This window comes from Aquarana catesbeiana, linkage group LG07 (genome assembly GCF_042186555.1).
Source record: "Aquarana catesbeiana isolate 2022-GZ linkage group LG07, ASM4218655v1, whole genome shotgun sequence".
In the NCBI taxonomy this organism is placed as follows: domain Eukaryota; kingdom Metazoa; phylum Chordata; class Amphibia; order Anura; family Ranidae; genus Aquarana; species Aquarana catesbeiana.
In genome coordinates, this window is record NC_133330.1 from 322,927,976 (window position 1) to 322,946,468 (window position 18,493).

General features: G+C 45.0%; 1 protein-coding gene across 1 annotated transcript in view; it reads left to right on the top strand.

Annotated features, from left to right (window-relative positions):
- WLS (Wnt ligand secretion mediator) overlaps nt 1–18,493 on the top strand; it is an 81,061-nt gene that overhangs the window by 9,500 nt on the left and 53,068 nt on the right. Inside the window, exons 2-3 of the mRNA XM_073593767.1 lie at nt 12,049–12,321; nt 17,757–17,881. Of these exons, the coding sequence (XP_073449868.1) occupies nt 12,049–12,321; nt 17,757–17,881 (398 nt within the window). The remainder of the gene's footprint in view (nt 1–12,048; nt 12,322–17,756; nt 17,882–18,493) is intronic.

Below are 18,493 nucleotides of genomic sequence, written 5' to 3' on the forward strand. Positions count from 1 at the left end.
TTAAGATACATTAATATTTTAGTTTATTCAGCATGAAATTGAGCTTAGTTATGTAGCATGAGGCTGTATATTCTGCAATATTTACATTTGGGGTGGTTATCATGTTGGAATACTGCCCTGCGGCCCAGTCTCTGAAGGGAGGGGATCATGCTCTTCTTCAGTATGTCACAGTACATGTTGGCATTCATGGTTCCCTCAATGAACTGTAGCTCCCCAGTGCCGGCAGCACTCATGCAGCCCCAGACCATGACACTCCCACCACCATGCTTGACTGTAGGCAAGACACACTTGTCTTTGTACTCCTCACCTGGTTGCTGCCACACACGCTTGACACCATCTGAACCAAATACGTTTATCTTGGTCTCATCAGACCACAGGACTTGGTTCCAGTAATCCATGTCCTTAGTCTGCTTGTCTTCAGCAAACTGTTTGCGGGCTTTCTTGTGCATCATCTTTAGAAGAGGCTTCCTTCTGGGATGACAGCCATACAGACCAATTTGATGCAGTGTGCGGCGTATGGTCTGAGCACTGACAGGCTGACCCCCCCCCCACCCCCACCCCTTCAGCCTCTGGCAGCACTCATACAGTTGCGGTGCATCCATTAAGGGCTCTCTCCAGCCACCCCCTCTGTGTAGTATGGATAGATTCATGCATTGCATGAATCTATCCATGGCCGCTGTAGCCACCCCCCGATTCAGGCATCCAGACCCTTTTTCGGGCGCTGGTTGGCTGAATTACGGCAGCGTAGGGGGGGTTTGAAGCACCTGCTTAGAGCCATAGGCTCTAATGGGCTTCAAAAAAGGTGAACGCTTTGCGCTCGCAGTCCACCCAGGTGTGTTAGCAAAGCAAATGAATATTCGCTTTTCTAACACTGATCCGCCTCTCAGCCAATCAGGAGGCATGAGTCTAATACCCGTCACCTGGTTGTCTGAAGGCAGAGGCACTCTGGACGCCTAGCAGAAGGAAGAAGACACACGCACAGGAGGAGAGAGAACGATGGAGGATGCAGGAGCCGTCGCCTGACCCGCCACCATAGGGTCAGATGGGGAGTGGGGGGGGGGCGCTGGGTGGGTGTCACAGAGGCTGTATATGATATTCACAGAAGCTGCATATGATGGGCACAGTGAGGCTGCGATGTATTTTGTTTTTGGTTTTTTTTTCAGTATTTTTCAAAATTTTTGAGCACCAGCCACCACTCATACGTCTTATTTCCCAAAGACAACCTCTGGATATGATGCTGAGCATGTGCACTCAACTTCTTTGGTTGACCATGGTGAGGACTGTTCTGAGTGGAACCTCTCCTGTTAAACCGCTGTATGGTCTTGGCCACCGTGCTGCAGCTCAGTTTCAGGGTCTTGGCAATCTTCTTATAGTCTAGGCCATCTTTATGTAGAGCAACAATTCTTTTTTTCAGATCCTCAGAGAGTTCTTTGCCATGAGGTGCCATGTTGAACTTCCAGTGACCAGTATGAGCGAGTGAGAGCGATAACACCAAATTTAACACACCTGCTCCCCATTCACACCTGAGACCTTGTAACACTAATGGGTCACATGACACCAGGGAGGGAAAATGGCTAATTGGGCCCAATTTGGACATTTTCACTTAGGGGCGTACTTACTTTTGTTTTCAGTGGTTTAGACATTAATGGCTGTGTGTTGAGTTATTTTGAGGGGACAGCAAATTTACACTGTTATACAAGCTGTACACTCACTACTTTACATTGTAGCAAAGTGTAATTTCTTCAGTGTTGTCACATGAAAAGATAGAATAAAATATTTACAAAAATGTGAGGGGTGTACTCGCTTTTGTGAGATACTGTGTGTGTGTGTGTGTGTGTATAATATAGCAATAGCAGAAAACTTCCTGTGTCCTCATAGCTGTTTATCTGCAGTGTGAAATCATCCAAGGCACTGCTGCCTTTGTCTGCTAGTCTCACCAGATTTGGTGTGAGATTTGGTAATGTTCCTCCAATGCTGTTTATTGTTCTCCTTGCTGGAGAGGAAGCTGTACCTGAATACTCGCAGTGCTTCTGCATTTCTTTTGGATCTGCGCTTACCCCACCTCTCCTGACTGCTCATCACAGTCCATAATGGTGAAAAGATCAGCTGCAGGGAGCCTACAGGCAGTTCTAGGGACTAGTTCTTTTGGCCTCTGCTTTATTTATTTATTTTTTTTTGGAGGGGGGGGATTTGATAAATGTAGTGACTGACCCATCAGAAGTATACAATAAGAAACATATAAACGTGGCGTCAGAAAAAAGACTGAGTAGTCCATCGCGTCTGCCCATGGTGTGTGTGTGTGTGTGTGTGTGTTTTGTTTTTTTATTTTATTTTTTTTAATACATAGTTTGAATTTCTTATTGTGTGTGTTTTTTTTTTTTTTTTTTCATTAACTTTTTTGTCTGCGTAAAGATCTATGTTTCTAACAAGTATGTTTGAAGCCATTTACTGTTGACTGTCTCACTACCTCTACTGGAAGTTTATTCCAAGCAGAGGTAGTGAGCCTGTCAACATCTGACAACCTACAGTTCTTTTCCTGGGGTGAGTAACTCAAAGTATTAAAGCCATTGGATGAATATGAGAGCAAGACACCTGAAATATTTAGATGGAAGAGCTGGCAGTGGAGTCTCCATTACTTTCCCTGTGGGAAATTTCCTTTCATTATTATGTTGACTTCTCTGCTCCTGCTTTTATTACTGTGTCACTTTTAATTACAGTTTGATGTTGTATTGATTTTGCTGTATTTTAGCATTTGGTTTTAAAGGACTCGGCTTGCATAGCTTTTGCTTATTGTCAGAGGCTGTGAGTTGCTCACCCAGGCTTATAATGCCTCTGCCCTGTATAAATATGTCTGCAAGTCTTGCATTGTTTTATAGCAGCATTGACCCTTGGCATTATATATATATATATATAATTATTATTCTTCATAGGGGGTGCTAAATTTGCTCATTACAGATTGTCTTGGAAATGTTATAGATGGACAACTCCCTATCCTAAAATTGATCAGTGGTTCCAAATTAATAACTACTCCAGTAGGGAACAGACACCTAAAGAAACGCCCACTATCTTTCCAAATGTTCTGTTTATTCAGTGCATTTGTGTTTTTATTTCATTTATATCATGCTTATGTAGGTATTACATTAAAACCACTTGACCTCCAGAAGATTTACACCCCTTCACGACCAGGCCATTTTTTGCGATATGGCACTGCGTTACTTTCACTAACAATTGCGCGGTCGTGCAACGCTGTACATGAATGAATAGGGAGCCTCTGTACAGAACTCTTCCTATTCATTCATTTCCAGCGTAGCTGAGGCTGCAGAGAGAGGATTGAGGACCTCGCGTCCTCATTTTTTTATTTTTTTGTTCTCGTTCTCAAAAAAGAGATATTAGCGGTCTGTTCTGGGGGTTGCATCAAGTTGACTGTATGGGGCCGTGTGATTTCTAAATTCAGCCCTGCAGGCTATTCTCCTGTACTGAATTTGCTTACTCTGATTTCACTGCACACTGTGCATTAGATACTGTAGCAACTTAGTCTACCTCTTTTTCTGACTGGAAGACATCCAGCATCATCTAGCACTTTCCTCCCCAGCTTGACTGACCCTGGCCAGCCCCTTTCATTTGTTGGACTTCAGTACTTTTGATCATGGAGGCTCAGCATCGCACGTGGGCATTACCTAAAGTGAACTGCATGCAAATACAGCCTGCCCACTCCTCTAGACTGACATCCACCCATCAAGGCATTTGCGTAACTCCTCCCAAGAGCCAGCCAACGGCTTGCATCAGGACTGAGGACTCTTGAGAGGACTACTGAGGCAAGGGGGCTGTGATGTTTTCAGGAAGCAGCCTGTTGCACCCTCCCACCAGCCATGATCTGCCTGCACTGCATGGAGAAGCACAGAGTCCGAGTGGTAATGTCACTGGGTCTAGAATAAGGATATGTAATAAAAACGGAAATTTTATAAAAAATTGAACTGACACGTTGAGGGGGAGGAAGGAACCAAAAAAGGCAAATATAGGCAGATTAAACTACAGCGTTAATCAGCCATCTGCAGATTATCTCAGACCAGTGGTGGAACTACCAGGGTCGCAAAGATCGCACTTGCCAGTGGGCCCTGGCGTTCTGCCAGGGGTCCCCACCGCAGGGCTCTAAGCTGAGAGCGTCTCCCTCATACAGCCCAGAGCCTGCACTCACAGTTCCCTCCTCCCTCGCACGGATAGGAGAAAGCCGATCTGCTCCTTCTCCTCCCGCCCCTCTCCTCCTGTGTGGGCACCACGGGGAGTGTGAAGCTAAGCAGCCGGGTTTGATCATTTAGCAGCTGGGCTTCACATTTCCCACAGTGGACACACAAGAGGAGAGGGGCGGGAGAAGAAGGAGCAGATCGGCCCTCTCCTCTCCCATCTGTGCGAGGGAGGGGGAACTGTCAGTGCAGGTACTGGGTGGTATGAGAGAGACGCTCTCAGCTCAGATCCCTGGTAAGTGGGCACTGATAGGAATTTAGGCGGCACTGATGATCAGTGCCCCGATTAGCAGTGTAAACAATGTACAGTTTTGCTGGTTAACGGCTCTCCTTTCCCCACACAGGCACAGCATGGGAGAAAAGGACTGCAGATAACTGGCAAGTCTGTTTACAGGTGATTAGCTGATCACATAGTAATGGGTCGCTGTGATTGGACCTTTACCATGTGATCTGTGCTCAGCTGTGTCCGAAGGACACACCAGTCATAGAGCGTGCTGGATGCACGCCCCCAGGGGGCACGCAGAAGGCAGGGTTCTGAGAGATGTCCAGGGACATCCTCCCAGAACTGGAAGCCCGGGGTTTAGATGGATGGGGAGACGGTCAGAGGGGCCCTTCATGGCTTCTTGCCCCGGAGCCCTCAAGATTTTAGTTAAGCCTCTGTGTCAGACTGATGAAGATTTTATTACACCCAGACTGGCCGGATGATCAGGACCTTGTAGTTCTCCGAGCCTGAAGGCCACAGCATGCGAATCCTGATCAGAATACAGATCAATCCTATCCTTATTCATTCAGATTCATTCTTTCGCATAATCCTCCCCGGCTCTATCTTATTTCCCTTTCTGGCTGGTTGCCCCCCCCCCCCCCCCAATTGGCAGCGCAGAAGAATTTGGCCGCCCAGTCTCCAGCTCACAGTGGGAATGACTAAACCTCGGCCTTTGTGTTGTACAAGGTCATTCGTATTGTCTGGGGCAGACACAAAGACCAGCTAATGCCTTTTGGTATGCTTGAATACCTGAAGAGAAGAGTCCTCCAGCAGAGCTGAAACGGAATCTTTCAAACCGTTCGGAATGTTTGGGGACGTTTGGAGTAGCTCAGTCATAGCCTCAGGCCTACAAACTACCAGTTTGTTCACATTTCCCCTTTCCTCGTAGGTTTATGAAATCTACAAATATTTGGCTTGCCAAAAGTAAGTTCCTGCTATTGGCACTGAAAAAAAAAAGGATTATTGCTTTTAGCAACAGAAAAGGTCGTTGGTTCCAAAGGATTTGGGCAGGTGGGCAAGAAAAGGGTGGACAATGGCCAGAGGTAGAATTGTAGCAGAAAGATGGGCTCCAGAAAAACTTCTTCCTTTGGGTAGGAAACTTTCGACCCTCTATTCCGCATGTGTGTAGGTGCAGCGTGGTGCAGCAGAAAACATTTAGAGTCCAAATGCAGAAAACAGAACTGCATTGAAATTGCGGATCAGCAGCACCCGCAGTGGAGAAAATAGACTGCACCTACCTACAGGCGACTTCCAACTTTTTCTAGCTTGAGGCGGCTTACACACAGATATGGACAGCTGCTTTACCTGTCCGTTCTCGGCTGCGCTAGTGGGCAGTGTGGTGCGTGATTCAACACATCGCATGGCTTTTTTTTTTTTTTTTAACAAACTTTATTTAATGTGTACTTTTGATTCAATGTACAGCAGCTTTGATGCACTATGTGATTCTGCGTTCATTTTATTCTGCGATAAAATGCAGCACGTCTGCTTTTTGAATGAATGTTAAAACAAAAAATTATGAACAAAATTCTACTAGTGTATGGCAAGCCTAATGCTGAAACTTTTTTTATATTTTTTTTTCTTCTGTTTTATGGACCATTATAAATCCAAAGAAAATTAAATAGATGCAGCACACAATGCACAACCTTTTAACAGACTAAATCGGTAAAGTAGTGCAAGGAGAAAAGTGCAGCGTTTTAACTTTTGAGTATTGCGATCGGTGACTGCACCTTGAATTTTTTTTTTTTTTTTTTCCTATTATAATTACATATCAGGGTTGGTAATTTCAGTGTTGCTTTCCGGCCACAGAAACCTTCCACACTGACTTCCTGAATTCCAGCATTTAGAATTCCAAAACGGTCCCCACCTTCTTTTGTCAGTGCGGGTTCCATCGTGTGTGTGTGTGTGTGTGTGTGTGTGTGTGTGTGTGTGTGTTTTTTTTTTTTTTTCTCTTTAAAATGTGATTGAGGCCAGTAAACAGCAGGGTTGCATTTTACTGCCACTAGAATATGTAACAATGTATCATATTCCTCTTGAAGTCATCTGATTATTTTTTTTTTTTTTTGTTCTCCCTTTTTTATTTTTTTTTATTATTTTTTTTTATTATTTTTTTTTTTTTTTTACTAGAGCGAGAGATGACCTGGGATTTCCTGATTTTCAAAATTTCTGGGCAAGTTTAAACTTGTGCGCTTATGTAGCAGCCCAGGAGTCCAACCCTCCTGTGTTTGAATGCATTACTAATACCTAACCGCAGGAGAGCGCGGAACATGATTGGCTTCCTGACTGCTCAACAGATCATTGGAATTTTATATTTAGATACATATGTTAAAGGGAAAGTGTTTTCATTGAGCATTTTTTTTTTTTTTTGGGGCTTGTTCCCATTTCAAGATGTGCGTGTGTTATAATATTTGTTATTATTATCATACAGGATTTATATAGCGCCAACAGTTTGCACAGTGCTTTACAATATAAAAGGAGACCACGCAATTACAACACAGTTCAACACAGAATGAAAAGGAGGGTTTTGCTCATGAAGCTTACAATCTAAAACTTTTTTTTTTTTTGCACTTGACAGGCTGCACTGAGAGTCCTTTCACACTGATCTGTTTTTCTGCTGTTTTTGGCTTACCAAAAAGCAGAAGAAAAATGTATGACCATTAAATCCTAGGGAACTCTTCACACCAGTCAGTTGCATTTTTAAAGGTCCTGCATGCTGCATTTTTGGTAAAAAAAAGTACACTAAAGGCACTAAAAACGCACCTCCCCATTGAAATAAACACATCGTAAACATGCCCCCCCCCCTTTTCACATGTGCATGTGAAAAATGCACTGGAAACATGGCAAAAATGCATATATATTTTTTTTACAATGGAGCAGTGTAAAAGCAGCCTACTCCATATATACTGTAGGTACCCCACAGAAAAGACCTATATGAACAATGGAAAAATAAATACATTAACTTTTTTTTTTAAAACTTCATAAAATCCATATTAAATACTTATGACCCCACATAAACATTAACACATTTTATGCATACGAATACCTCAATATATAAGCAAGATGCAAAATAATTATAATCTAATAGAGTGTGCCATAAAACATTGCAACAACCACCATTTTAGTCTCTAGGGTCTCTGCTAAAAAAAATAAATAAATAAATAAATATGTGTGTGTGTGTGTGTGTGTGTGTGTATGTATATATGTGTGTATATATATGTATGTGTGTGTGTGTGTGTGTGTGTGTGTGTGTGTGTGTATGTATGTGTGTGTGTGTGTGTGTGTGTGTGTGTGTGTGTATGTATATGTGTATATATATATATATATATATATATATATATATATATATATATATATATATATATATATATATATATATATATATATATATATATAATGGTTGGAGGTTCTAAGTAATTTTCTAGCAAGAAATACTGATTTTAACTTGTATGCAACAGAGCGGATCTGCCCCATGTAAAAGGGGCCTTACAGACCGAACTCCATTTCTGCGGCTCTGGTGCGCTCAGATGAGGCGGCTCTGGTGTGCTCAGATGAGGCGGCTCTGGTGCGCGCCGATGATACTTTAACACAAGCCAGTTATCGCCTCTCTTCTCCTCTCCTCATGCTGTCAGCATGAGGAAAGAAAAGGCGATAACTGGCTTGTGCTTACATCCATGATCAGCTGTCATTGGACACAGCTGATCACGTGGTAAAGGTCCCCTGTGATTGGCCCTTTACCCCGATCTGTGATCAGCTGAGTCCGAAGGACTCTGCAATCACAGAGCGTGCCTCAATCACAGGAGGACGTCCATGTACTCCCTCCCAGCAAAGTAAGCCCGGGCTGTAGCTGTCTTTCGGCTATAGTGCAGGCAGAAAGTGGTTGAATACTAGAGGGCGCTTTCAGTGGCTCAGTGCAGTCACTTAGGGATGTATTTATAAAACTAAAAACTGCATAGCAATTCCTCCAGTGGAACTGCTGGTTACTGACCTTCGTTCTTTGCAAATGGGAAAAAATCAAATGTTCTCAAGTTATTTCCTCCACATTTCAAATGTTATTTATTGATAAAGAAGTGTGGTTTGGGAAAACCCTGCCTTATGGCCAATAGATGGAGCTAATGATCATAGGAAATACATAAAACAGAAACATTCTTGAAGCTATTGATTTTTTTATTTTTTTTTATTTTTTATGGGAATATAGCAAAAGGTACAACAAAATACATTCATAAAATCATAGTTTTTTTTTTTTTTAATTTTATTTTATACAAATATTAAAGTTGTATATAGTACTCAATTAAATTCATATCAATTAAACATCCACACGTTGGCTCAACGTGCTTCAAATGCTACAACGGGAGCACATGTGAGGAGTATCCGTATAGGAAAACCCAGTAATGTAAAATCAAGTTTCCATACATTTTGCTGGAACGGAAATTCTCAAATACGGAAGGGGACAGCCTAGGGACATAAAGATAGTAGTTCAAAAGGTGTAATAAATCTCCAATACAGTTCTCCACTTTTCTTCATCAAAAGCAAAGAGCTTCAAAGGCAAAGAACAAAATATTCCTGCAAGAATCGGTTCTGGTCTGGAGTTTACTCCTGCCATCCATAGAGGGGATGCAACAGCACCCCCAGATCCTTAACCACAGTAGCAATATACTGTATGTATTCCAGATAGTTTAATAATCAGAAGATCAAGATACTCCAAACACCATCCCCCAGGCAGATCCTATCAAACTGTCTAAGGCTAGCTATGTGGTTGAACAGACCATCCCTCTTTCCTCAATGGCCGTCCGACAACACCTCTAGCAAGAAGACAGCTGCTTTGACAGACAGAACTTTTATCTGTCCTCCATGCATTTGCCCCATTGCTCGTCACACTTTGGAAGACAGAACCCCCTCCCCCTGAATTCCTCATGAGACGCTTGTCTCGGGCAAGTGCTTGAAGATGGAGCAAAGTGATGTCTATCAAAGCAGCCATCTCCTTGCTAGCTGTGTTGTCGGATGGTAATGGAGGGAATAGGGGCGCCAACATCGCAGCTAGCCTTAGACAGCATCTAGGAAGATGGGACAAAGTACTAAATGTTATTGAAGAAAGACTTCTTTAAAGTTTTGAGGTTCACCCCTTTTTGTCATTCTTCTTGTGCATTTGAATGTGATTTTTAAATAGTTTTAAATAAGGGATTTATCGCATTCTACTGAGCTTCGAATAATAGTTAAGTTTCCTGCAATTGGAATGGAATACATTTTATCCCTGCCAGGCTGCTGCTTGGAGTAATGAGGCCGGGCCTCTATTGTACTATTTGTGCTGTGCAGAGCGGTTTACCCGCACCAGGGGGTAATTGACCGTAAAGGCAGATCGCACTCATTGGATGAGAGGCGCTGACACCACATCTGTGCTCCGTTATACAGGATTTAATCAGCGCGGACACCCAGCATCGGAGGGTTTGAAAAGGCTTGTTGTTGGTGCCGTCCCAGGGGTCAGGTGCCAATTAAATGCTTCCTTGCTGTATTGTGAGCTAAACTTGCCTCCAATGCAGTGTCCATGCTCAGAATTACTAGGAAAGCCAAGATTTTTTACCTTCTTAACTGAGTGCATTTACAGCGTATCTAATCCTAAGAACGTAAATGGAATATATTGCAGCTTGTCAGGCTTTAGATGTAGCAGTTGCCTTCGTTTTTTGTTTTTTTTTTGTTTTTAACTTTGCATCCCTTTGTTAGCAGCTGGTGATCCCGCCATTAACCCCACCTCCTGTCCTCCTGCCAATAACCCACCTCTTGTCCTCCTACCATTAACCCACCTCCTGTCCTCCTGCCATTAACCCCACCTCCTGTCCTCCTGCCAATAACCCACCTCCTGTCCTCCTGCCATTAACCCACCTCTTGTCCTCCAGCCGTTGACCCACCTCCTGTCCTCCTGCGCCGTTGACCCACCTCCTGTCCTCCTGCGCCGTTGACCCACCTCCTGTCCTCCTGCGCCGTTGACCCACCTCCTGTCCTCCTGCGCCGTTGACCCACCTCCTGTCCTCCTGCGCCGTTGACCCACCACCTGTGCCATTGACCCACCTCCTGTCCTAGGGTGAGAACACTCACACACACTGTACTGTATCTATGTAGCGCTACCCCACAGAAGCCGCTAGTAATTTTTCCCCCCCACTCTCAGCCTGCACAGCCAGGCACATGGCATTTTCAGCATTGTTCCACTGGCTCAAGAATCAGTCTAGGGGTTTCTTTTTATGGTTTTTATTGAACAGGAACTTGCATAGGGTGGGGAGAGCATGGTATACCCCCAACTGTAGAAATGAAGGGCTGGTAGGTTTCTGGCTGCTCTAAAAAAAAGTTGCAAACTGTATTGCACATCGTTGGGCTACACTGTACTCTCTCCTGGTTAATTAGTACAAATCCTGGCTGTCTAAGCACTTTAACAGCATGGCACACTCCTGGTGGGGCCCCCAGCTACTGAACACACCTCTCCAGGGATTGGCCAGAAATCTATAAATATTCAGGCTGCTTGTTCTGCTCTCCTTCCCATTATATTTCCAGAACTCTCCAGAAGACATGGGAAAGTAGCAGAAAAGCAACCTGTGAGACACTGAATAGCCCAAAGTAATCAACCCCTGCTCTTCTGCTTATAGAGGAGCTAACTAAATTTACCTAGCAGCCTACTCTAAGCCGAGGAGGATGCTACATTTATAAAAGTGGACTGGACTCCTCCTACTCTCCTCTTCTCCATGACATAGGGAAGATTTTCTGTAGTCCCCAGAGATTTGAAAATGATGAACTTCCTGTGTTGTACTGTTATCAGCTCACAAGATTTTTTTGGCAGGATCAACAGGTATTTGCTCGCACATATTGAACGGATAGAACATAACATACATTTTACAGAGTAACTGCAACTTTCTACGCTTTTCTGGCTCCAAAGGAGTTTATATATGTTCACCCATGGTGCTATATGATGCCAGGAGACACCCGTTTTAAGGTAAACCAAAATCATTTTTAGCCAGTTTTAGTTAGAAGCTGGTCATCCTGGTATAGACATCTTGGAACTTTAAAGTGGTTGTAAAGTCTCAAGGTTTATCCCCTAAATACATTCTATGCATTAAGGTGAAAAACCTTCTGTGCAGCAGCTTGCCCCCCAGACCCCCCCCTTTGTCTTATCTGAGCCCGATCCAGCAATGTGCACCAGCGCAGCGGCTCCAGCCGCTGTCGCTCTCCTGATTGCACAGATTGATAGCAGTAGGAGCCATTGGCTCCCACTGCTGTCAATCCAAAGGTGTGACACGGGAGCAGGGGGCAGGGGCGAGTGACGCTGTCTGTGACAATGGACGCAGCAGCGGGCCTTGGGAGCGAGCCCACATGGGTGCCCCCATGGAAAGCAGTTTTCCGTGGGGGGCACCCGATGAAGAGGAGTAATGAATGGTATCTAATATCTTTGGGTACCTTTTTGTAAAGCAAAGACAAACATTTAACACATATGACAGAGCTGTTCTAATAACATTTGTTCTGTGTTTTTGTTTTTATTTTGTAATATACTTTTTGTTTTCTCTCATTCAGCACCAAAGCCAACAACGTCACTGGACTTCTTGGCAGCAAAATGTATAGATGTCCGGAGGCCCCATCAAGCTCAAAAGTGGTTGCTTCCATGGGGGAACGATCGCTGCAACAGCATCCGGACCTTCGACGATGCAGCAAGTCGTCTCATTGAAGCTAATGACATCGTATTTTCTGTCCATATCCCTTTCCAAGGCCATGAGATGAGCCCCTGGTTCCAGTTTATGCTGATCATCTTACAGTTGGACATTGCCTTCAAGCTCAACAATTATATTGGTACGAACCCTTAAAATCCCTTTAAATTCTCTTGATCTGTTAAATGTGTGATTTTTCTTTTTAATTCCTGTGTGGAAAAGACACAAAAGGAAGCAAGAGAAACATTTTTGCCAAAGTGAGAAGAACTTAGGTTTTTAAATGTCATTGAAACAGGTGTCACCCCATTGAAAAATTTCTCCTTACCTCCTGTTTTGGCAATGGTCACCAAGGCAAGACGGTAGATCTCCCCGATGGGGCTATTGAGATTTCACAAGGCTTACTATTAACTGAAAAAGAAAGAAGCAAACTATAGATGCTTTAAAAGAGGCTTTTCAATTATATTTTTTATTTGCCTCTTAGGACCGCAGTCGTTGACACAAGGCCTTAGGGAATAGCTTGGCATTTTGGCCTCTGTTGCACATCAGAATTTGGACTGGTCATCAAGGATCAGACTTCCATGACAACTACACAGGATGCCCTCTCTTTGTGACCAGCAATGTTGAGGTGTGGTAAATGCATAGCTGTAACTCTGCTTGAGTGCTTTCGTCATATACCGCTTCCTCCCAGTCTGAATATAGATATCAGATATTCCAACCGCTAACAACCAGAAAACAAGACAATACTCGTTTGGTTGCCGAACATGGACTGTTTATTGAAAACACAGGTAATTCTCTGGACAACCCCCCCCCCCCCTTTGCATTCCAAGCGGGGTAGACTATCCAATCAGCAGTGAGAGCTGTTGGAGGAATATCTACATACACATCCCATAATATCCAAGGCAGACAGACACAATAGAACATTGGAATACAGCCACACCCCAAACGACCCAGCAATAATAATGTCCTTTTGCATTACATAACGGAATATCTTCCTAAATGCTTGTAGCTCCCTCAAATGCCAGGGCCCATAGTCGGTAGGTAAGAGGCTAGCATTCAGTCCCCTCCAGAAGTCTCTGTCCTGGGTGAGTCTGTCACAAGGTCATTAGAAGGGTTGGCTGAATTCTCTGTCTCAGTCTTTCTCAACCCTTTAAACACAGAGGAACCGTTAAAATAACTGTTTGGTCTCAGGGAACCTCTGCTAAAAATGACTTTATCTACAACTTATGATACAATAGTGTCAGGGCCGCTGATAGGCCAGTACAACTGGCCCTGTTGTACCGGGCCCGGCCAGCAGGGGGGCCCGGGCAACCTGAACAGTTAAAGTGGGGTTCCACCCAAAAAAAAAAACCACATGAAAAATCCTAAAAAAAAATACAAAAAAAATTTGGATATTTTTTTTTTTTTTTTACTCACCTCTAAATGACTGTTGCTAGGGGGTCCCTCGTAGTCTGCCTCTTCCAGTGCCTGGGCTGGTGACATCACTTCCCCCTCGGCACAGGAAGGGCTCAGCTCTGTTCCCTCCCGTTACAGGTCCCAGGTGACTGAGCGGCCAATCACGGTGCTCGGTGCCGCTCGCGCATGCGCAGTGGGTGCCAGGCTGTGAATCCACAGCCCGGCGCCCACAGTTGCAATGCCGGCGCCGCCAAACGGAGGGGGAGACGAGCGGAGCTTCGACCCCCCCCATCGCTGGACCCTGGGACAGGTAAGTGTCCAATTAAAAGTCAGCAGCTGCAGTATTTGTAGCTGCTGACTTTTAATTTTTTTTTTTTTTGACTGGAACTCCTCTTTAAGTAATTTAATGTTAAGAAAAAAAAAAAATGCTCCAGCCATGACCGATCAGAGTCCCCGCACCCACTGCAGACTAGGTGGTGGCAGGGGAGGGCCTATTTCTTCTATTTCGGGCGCGGAAGAATGCCTCTTCTGTGCCCGCTCCTCATGCTGGCTCAAGTCCCGGCCAGCGCGACCTCCATAGTGCTGTCACCCTGGCACCGCGGAGTGATTCCTCTCTCTACGCGTGAGAGAATTAGCAGTGAGGCGGCAGAGGACAAAAAAGAAGCAGCTGTCATCGGCATCGCATCTGACTGTAATAGTTTGTGGACACTCCAGTCCAGGCAGCAGCAGGATCAGGGAAGAAGTGACTCCTTGGGCCCGGCTAACAATTACACAGGTGTGTGCTTGCTTGGGGGGGGGGGGATTCAAGATCTACTACTACTGCAGCAGCATCTTTACATTATGGCATTGGCGGCATGGGTGGCACTGTCTACAGCACAATATGGCATGGGTGGCACTGTCTGCAGGTAGCACATGCGTTATGGCCCATATTGCATGTGCTGCCTGCAGAGACAGTGCCACCCATGCCGCCAATGCCGTAATGTGCTGCAGACAGTGCCACCCATGACGCTAATGCCATAATGCATGTGCTGCCTGCAGAGACAGTGCTACCCATGCTGCCAATGGCATTATGCCATTGGCGCCATGGGTGACACTGTCTGCAGCACAATATGGCATTGGCCATATTCACTTTGTTTCAAGGCAGGGCCTGGGGAGGGGCCGGGGTGGGGCTGAAGGAGGGACCAGGGGTGGAACTGAAGGGGGCCCCGTCAGGTAGGCTGTACGGGGCCCCATGATTTCTATCAGCGGCCCTGATTAGTGTTATATTCACTGGGAAGAATTGTTCTTTACACTTGTGGTCATTTGAAAGAATCACCCCATTATAGATAGCTAAAAAGATCAGTGGTCAGTGGGAACTTATCTGAGAGGTGGAATATGCTCATTGCTCAAGGAACCCCTAGCAACCTAGAGGAACCCTGGTCTAGCAGTATGATCCTTGAAGACCATATACAAGATCTATAGAGATCCATTTGTGAAGTGACTGTCTCCTCACTCCCCTCATAAAGCAAAGGGTATTTATTACTTGCATACTGAGGTTCACCTCTACATGTTCTGCCACCTCTCAGGACACCTTGTTGGTCCTTAGTGTGGTAGATGACCAGTAGGGATGATTGGGAAGTAGAAGGGGCTATTCCAAGTTTGACTTGGTTGTCTAGAACAGAGGTCTCCATGCTTTCTAAACAAAGGGCCAGTTTACTGTCCTTCAGGCTTTAGGGGGGACAGACTGTGTCTGGTGGGAGTAGATAATGCCCTGCTATCAATGGGATTAAGCATTACCTCATCATTGGTTTTTTAATAGAAGAAGGAATAGCTCCCCATCGCTGGTAGGAATAGTGCCCCATCATTGGTGTCAAGGGTGAGGAAAAGCACCCCATTGTTGATATCGGTGGCATGAATAGTGGCAGTGATTTTTTTGGTTTTGCGTTATCGCAAAATGCCATCTTGTCCATTCAAGGCAAAGTGAAAGTGCCCTTGTAAAGGGTCCCCATGACCCACTATTAATAATCTTACCAGCACACCCCTGCCACTACTGCATCCCAGCTGGTGGCAGATTATGGTGCTTCCAAGTATGAGGGAGCCCCAGTGTAGCAGTGCTCGGGGCTGGCAGCCAAATGCTAGGCCTAAGCACTGCCACATGATTGAGTTTGCAGTTGCAATGGAGGGTACAAGACATGAATGGGTGAGGTGACAATGTCTCCTTATGCACCATGCTTTACAAAATTGTGAATTAAAATAATGCACCCAAAACATTTTTAAAGAAAATTCTGTGTCCTGAATTTCATCTGTCTCATTTCTCTTTTGTCCGTCCATGGAACGCAGGGTGTTTAGTTATGTGAGATGCCTTCTTTCTGCAACAATTTGGCCACTTTGATTAAAGAGGGGCTTCTCGAAATAGACATCTTGTCTCACATATGTAAGCTGTGTGTATAGAGCGGGCTCCGTCTATTGGGGCTGGAAGGGCTCCAACAAAAACACAGCTGCTCTGAACAGGAATGTTTTGAAGTTCAACCTGACAGGCCGTCTGCAAGATGACAACAACCTTTAAATTTCACTGGGGAGGTCCATGTGCCCTAATAAACTTGGATATCTCCTCGCCCTGTACTGGTAGCTTTAACCCTTTGCAGGTGGTGGAAGCCAGCCGGTCAAAGGTTCGTAATGCTGGAGGTGTTGCATGGGCTTCCTGGTCATGATTGACTTTCACAGCGATTATGTGATCGGGAGCCCGTCCCACAGGCTGATTATAATAACAGTGACTGTGTGGTCACTATACAGGGGGTGTGCTGAGAGAGCGCGGTCACGGCTATTTTTGCATTATATTTACAAAAACATGAGAGGTGTACTCACTTTTGTGAGATACTGTGCAATATATATATATATATATATCTCTCAAATCAGGGTGGATTTGATTTGAATTAAGTCAATTTAAATCACTAGAAAAAGGCTTGATTTAAGTCAACTCAATTTTTAAATCATAATTTTTAAAGAGCAACTGTCATTTCTGTCCCGATATCTGAACATTCAGGAACAATCGGTGCGGCGGGGAAGTTCTAATCACCGATCTCCCTGTGTGGCATTCAATAAAGCAGCTCATAGCCATGGAGCGGAGAGGAGGAGAAGCACACAGGGAGATCCGTGATTATAACTTCCCCTGACGCCACACCGATTGTTCCTGAGTTGTCCCCTGTATCCTCCTCTGGCTCCCCTCTGTGTCCTCCCCCTGTGATCCTCCATGGGCTCCTCCGGCCCCCCCCCCACTGTGTTTTCCTCCAATCCCCCCTGTCCTCCGGTCACTTTCTTTGTGCTCCTCTGGTCCCCCTCCTCCCCCTCTGTGCGCTCCTCAGGTCCCCCTCCGTCCTCCTCCGGTCCCTCCCCTGTACCAAATCTTTCAGGATGAAGAGCAGAGGAATGAGCCGGTAAATATGTCATTTACCGGCTCCTTCCTTTTCCGAATGCAGAGTCAGTAATCACTGACGGTGTTTACGATGCTTCAGTTTATGAATGGAGAGGAGCCGCGGTCTCCTCTCCATTCATGTTCAGTGCAGCTGAGGTTGCTGAGAGAGGGACTGGGGAATCTCTATCCTCAGTCCCTTTCCATGTCTCAAAGGGGAGATGTAAAAAAAAAGGAAACATTATAATATTCTAAAGTAATATTGTAAAACAAATAAAATAAACACTGACGGTCCACTCCACTCAAGCATTGTAAAAAAAAAAAATTGTAAAATTAAAATAAAAAGCTACGGACAGTCCCTGCCTCATTAGTGGCCATCAGTGCTGCATATTAGTGCCATTGTCACATGACATTAAAAAAAAGTTATCGTATCGGCGAGTACTTGAAAAAAGTATCGGTACTTGTACTCGGTCCTAAAAAAAAAGTGGTATTGTTACAACCCTAGCTAAAATCAATGGCCACTACTCCATACTCATTCTACTAGACCTGTGGCCTTTGATGCTGATGACCACTCGCTCCTTCTCAATAAACTGCACTCCTTGGTCTTGAAGATTCTGCTCTTTCCTGGTTCTTCTCCTATCTATCACAGCACTCCTTCAGTGTAACCTATAAAAAAAGAGAGGATAGTTTGGCTTTTTTAATTGCAAAAACATCAAGTGGTTCTCTAGTAAATATCAGAATATTTGTTTCATCTATTTGGGTGATTCTGAATCTATATTTTTTTTCACGTTTTTTAGAAGAGAGCGCAATGGTGACTCTGGATGTGGCCATGGCATACCGGGATGAGCTGAATGACCCGTGGACTGAAATGGCTCGATCGGTGGAGCAGAGAAAACTTCAGTGTACTTTTCCGGCTGCAAAGGTTAGTTCACCAAATACTTTACTAGTCCACGGAGCCCGGTGTTTTCTTGCTTTTTAGTGAAAGTTCTCCCTACACTGCCCCCCTCCCACATGACCGTCTTGAATTCACCCCGCGGGGATCTTTGCCAGGTCTATGGAACCCAGCTGATGCCCGTGGTGTGTCTGTGCAATGCGCCCGAGGACACACCTTTGGACCTCTGCCAGTAAACTCTCCGACATCTCTTAGTGCATTCTGTGCATTAAGCTAAAAAACCTTCTGTGTGTAGCAGCCGCCCCAGCACCCCCATAATTACTTACATGAGCTCCTTCTCTCTCCAGCGATGTCCACAATCCCCTCAGCCATCCAGTGCACACTCCTCCTAATTGGCTGAGACACAGCAGCGGCGCTATTGGCTCCCATGGCTATCAAAAAAATTCAGCCAATCAGGGGAGAGAGGGGGCGGGGTCAGGCCGGGGCTCCATGTCTGAATGGCTACATGGAGATCTGACTCTGGCTGAGGGGCACTGAAAGGAGGGAGGGGCCAGGAGCAGCAAAGAGGGACCTGAGAAGAGGAGGATCTGGGGGCCACTCTGTGCAAAACCAACTACACAGAGGAGGTAAGAATAACATGTT